Source organism: Parasteatoda tepidariorum, chromosome X1 (assembly GCF_043381705.1).
Source record: "Parasteatoda tepidariorum isolate YZ-2023 chromosome X1, CAS_Ptep_4.0, whole genome shotgun sequence".
NCBI lineage: Eukaryota > Metazoa > Arthropoda > Arachnida > Araneae > Theridiidae > Parasteatoda > Parasteatoda tepidariorum.
This window is the reverse complement of record NC_092214.1, coordinates 69,350,867-69,355,875: the sequence shown is the minus strand read 5'-3', so window position 1 is coordinate 69,355,875 and position 5,009 is coordinate 69,350,867. Positions and strand designations below refer to the sequence as shown.

General features: G+C 26.6%; 1 protein-coding gene across 1 annotated transcript in view; it reads right to left on the bottom strand.

The window, feature by feature from the left end:
- The window catches only part of LOC107451002 (PR/SET domain 13), an 8,691-nt gene extending 6,839 nt beyond the window's left edge, over positions 1-1,852 (bottom strand). The window contains exon 1 of the mRNA XM_071187629.1: positions 1,651-1,852. Within this exon, the coding sequence (XP_071043730.1) occupies positions 1,651-1,770 (120 nt within the window). The 5' untranslated portion in view covers positions 1,771-1,852. The remainder of the gene's footprint in view (positions 1-1,650) is intronic.
- Positions 1,853-5,009: the final 3,157 nt, after the last annotated feature.

Here is a 5,009-nt window from a genome sequence, read left to right as displayed (position 1 = left end):
AAAATGACTTTGCACTAGCATTGACTGTTTTGTATACTTAAAAAATTTAATTGAATATCAAAATGTCATTTTCCTGGCATGTCCCAAACAATATTTCCAATAATAACTAGCTTCAAAACTTCCCATACATTTTTCAAAATCTAATTTTTTTAATCTTATCCTATGTAAGCATTTCTAGAATATACGCAGAGGGTATTATTTACAAAAACTTCGTTTAAAATAATTTTTTCTGTCAATAATTTGTTTGTCCCAAGAAAATCTGTTATTTTCCTGGCTTCTTTTATTTAGTGGGTTATAACCAAAATAGATAGAGCCAGCAATCAATATCTTATATTAATAGATTGATTAGATACCCTTATATATGAACATGTCTTGTTGCTTGAATAAAGAACCAGTTTTCTGGTTCAAAATCTATTTCAAAAAATTTTTCAAGGTGAGTAGGTTTTTGTGTTGTCATTTTCCTGGCTTCTTGAAATCATTTATAACATGAACTACATAGATTTTTCTGAGTTATTTTAAGAAATCCTGTTGTTTTCTACCGAATATAAACGTCTTAGGCCAAAATATGAAATTAAAGTAAAGTTATATTCTATAAAATGGCGAATTTGTCATCCTGGCTTATGAATGCCAGGACATTGAAGTGTTACCAGAAATTTTTTTAACAGCTAATACTGTAAGGAGGGAAAGCAAATATTAATCTAATACCAAGTTTACGTATGATTGTAATATGCTTGGATGTAATCAAAATTATTTATTCATTTAATGATTGATTATTATGCACAATTTTATTCTGTACGTATCAGCAACAAAAAAATTTTTGTTTCTTACTACAGCGGATAAAAATAATTAATTTAAGCAATTTATTGTCCATCTAACATAAAGGTTTAAGTTGAGTTACTTACTATTAACTTAAAATGACTGTTTTTTTAACTTCTAAGCTAATATGTCATTTTCCTGGCATTCAAGATTTGGTGAATTTCTATTTTATTTTTTTTCTCGAGCAAATGTCAATAAACTACACTGCAGTCTGTAAGATAAGTGTAACTAAAGAAGTATACAAAAAAAATTTCAAATTATTTTGAAGACTTTAAATTTGAGGAAATTTTTTGGTCCGAATTGTCATGTTAAAAAGAATCACCCATATATATATATTAAATTAAAATCGGAAAAATAAAAGAGAGATTGTTCTCAAAAGTTTTTCCGATACGTTTTAAAATTATTGTCAAAACATAAGAAGCTCTTATCTAAAATAAAATAGTTGAAACTCGGTTTTTAGTGTAAACGGCTTAAAATGCAAAAATTTTTAATAACTCAACTATGAACTTGAAGAAATTTTTTTTATAAGCCAGCCCTTTTCAAAAATTAAAATTCTTGCATCAAACTGTTCCCTGATATTGTTTCCTTGTTGGTACTTCCCAAATTCTTAAAATTTCCTTCTCCGCCTTTCTGACCTATAAATAAACTACCCGATATTGAGCAATCTGGTATCCATCTTCATTTTTTCAAACTATTTTTAGTTTAAAATTCAAGGAAAACAAAATAAATAATGAAAAAAATACATAATCATTTAAAAAACACTGCGTACTATAATAATTTTTAAAGTAGTTCAATGATGAAAAATAAATTTAAAGAATACATTATTTTACTTACATGATAAAAAGTTGTATTTGTCGATTTTTCTAAAAGTCTTATCATATTAATATTCCCAACACCAGGTAAAGAACAGGTTCCTTCAGGTATATCATAAACAGCTAGCACAGATGTACTCATAATTCATTTCAAGTAAAAATATAGGCATATACTTTCTATATAAGACTGCAGGAAAATTATCTTCACTTAAGGATTTGATAAATAGTTTTCACTGTATCTCGTAGACCAAGAACGTATTTAATGCAACTATTTTTTACCATTCTCAAATATTTTCTATTATTCCACTTAACGCCATGCGTAATTATTTTATAATTTATTGATGGAAAAAAAAGTTTTTTATCAGTAGTATAAAGTTTTATACATTATAAGCAAAACTCAAAAAGAGTCGTGAATTCAACGTCAAAAATAGGCATGCGACAAAAACTTTAGTCCCAATATTCAGCTGGCAAATCTCATAGTTTGAATTGCGTATCTTCAGCAGGTTGTCTTTCCCGCTCAAATGAAGAGTATGGCAGTGAAATCAGTATTTCACCTGATGATGCGATGTTGCCCATGGGGTTGTATCAGCTGTTTTCCGGAGGGTGCGATGTACCAGGTGTCAGCTCCCACGCCTTTGGATAGCTTGTAAAACTACCCACTTTTCTTTTGAAATGTAAACCGCTTATTCAAAAAGGGACCGAATCTAAAGAACTTTTTTTTTTAATTCATCCTCTGTTTTTATAATTTGAAAACAGATCCAAGTACACTGCTGAAAATTTTGACAGGAGTTGAAACATAATATCATCCAATTTTCCTGCAACTTTAAAATAGTGTTAAATTGAGCCATAAAATCGTTCAAATTTTCTGTAAACTTCATATGGTGCTAATTTGCACCATATTATCACGCTTCTTATAGTTCATTTCACAATACTATGGTCCAACTTGAACGAAAAAGTGGTTTAATTTAACACCTTATTAAAATTGCAAGAAATATAAACTCATTTATGGTAAGTGGTTGAACCGATTTTTCTGAGAGTGTAGTTTGTACCACTTTTGTAAAACTTTCTCTAAGTATATATAGACCTGAAATTTTAATTTTCAATTAGTAGCCAGTGATGGGTAGACTCTTTTAACTTAATAGCCACTTTTTCATCATTCCTAATAAGTCGATGACCGATATCGATAAGTCCTTTTCATTTAATAATCACTTTTTGAAAACTTTTTTCTTTTGTAGTATTTTAAGTAATATTTCTTTTTTTAAAAATCATATTAGAAATAATCTACGGCAATAATAAATTATTTCAAAAATAAAAGTAATATAAATATGTGACAAAATTTAGTTAAACGTACTGGCTTTAAAGAACTTTATTCAAAAATATTTGAGGAGGAGAACATACATTTAATGTTGTTACCGAGAATAACCAAAATAAAGAAAATGTCGATTTTCACCGGTGAAGTCAAGAATCACATAGTCGCTTTGGTGAATGTCCGAAATATTTGTTATATCCGATTTGTACCAGTTAAATGCATACTGGGCAGTGGCACTTGACCTCAAAAAAACAGTGATATAGGGCATACCGGGCAAATTTATACCGAGAGGTGGCACTTTACTGGACCTAGTATACATATCGGTTGATGTACTTTTTATCATTAAACGATTTTTATAAAATAAAAAAATAACGATGGGAAAAAGTGACTGGTAGTTTATTTAATGTAAGTGACCATGTTCTTTTTTATCTTATTTATTTATTCAATTTTTTTATTTAATTTAATTTTACTTTATTTTATTTTAATTTCATTTTAAAGTTAAATTTAATTTATTTTATTTCAATTTTTCAATTTAATTTTATTTTATTTAATTTTACTTTATTTATTTATTTATTTGTTTATTTATTTATTTAATTTTACTTTATTTATTTATTTTATTTTTTTATTTTATTTTTGAATCCCCAAATGGCGAGTGGTTATTTTCAGGTCTAGTATATTATACTTTACGCAAACACCAGGGCAAAACAACAAATAAATAACCAGGATGAATATGAAGTGATAAAAAGTGACCATCCATAATTTTCATTAACTGTCATTTTTACCCAAAAACAGGTTTGAATATTTCAAATCATACATTATGAAAAAATTTGGTATCTAATTGCCATCATTTTTGATGTTGAGGTAAACTAAAAACATTTTTAAGAGCATAACTATAGTTATCGTGCCAAAAAATTATATAAAACTGACAAAATAACAACTGATTGAAATAATTAGTGGAAATATATTACTAAATATGTGCTTGTTTTTTAAATGAAATATTTTTTGCAATGAATGTCAACAAACAATCTCAGTAGACAAAGCACTGTCAGTAAACAAAGAAACTAATTTTTGCAATGCAATGTCAGTAAACAAACAAACTAATAATGAATTAATAAAACTATAGTGAAAAGAAAAAAGTATTCTAACTACATGCTTTGTTAGAAAATTTAGTTTACCTCTACACCAAAATTATCAACTATACACCATTCTTTTTTTACTCTGTATTCTTTTATATATGTCGTGATGTTTCTTCGCCTGTAGCAACTAAACTAATTGGTATCTATATTAAATCATTTTATGAAACGAATATATTTTACCAAATATCATTTTGGAGAAAGAAATGTACCTTATTAATTTGTTTTATTTTCGAAAATCAACGAATCTCTTTTTTATTATTGCTTAGTTTAATTCAAGCCAATCCTATTTAAATAAATGTGAAAATAATTTGGAAAACGTTGGAAATTCTTTTCAGAGTTCAGATAATAATGCGGATTATTATTGAGACATCTCTTATTAGGGTATTTATTTACTAAATTAAATAAATTTCATAAAATATCTAATTTATTTACAATTATTTTTCAATATTTTATTTATTAAGTTCCATAGATTTATAATAAAATCTAAGAATTTAACTTAATTATACTTGTAAATTAAACTAACGTTTCGTTAGCATTCATACGTTTCGGTTAACATTTATAAGAGATTTGCACTAATACTTCCCATCAAACTTTTCACTTCAAAGAAAATAATAAAACTCAACAATAAAAAAAATTTATTTCTGTGATATGCATTCTCAACATTTATGACAATCCATTCAACATTCATAGCTTATATAAAAAAAAAAAAAAAAAAACATAATTCAGCTTATTTATTTTTTCATTTTCAGCTTATGTATATACTAAAAACAAATTCAGAGCTTAACGACATACGGCTAAATCTAATTTTAAGACTATTATTCATCAAACGATGAAAAAAGAAACATTACTATTTTTAAATTATTAGTGGTGTTTCTTTGATTAGGTTTACAATTACTAATGAACTTTATTAATTCGGGATTCCACCAAAAGAAAAGT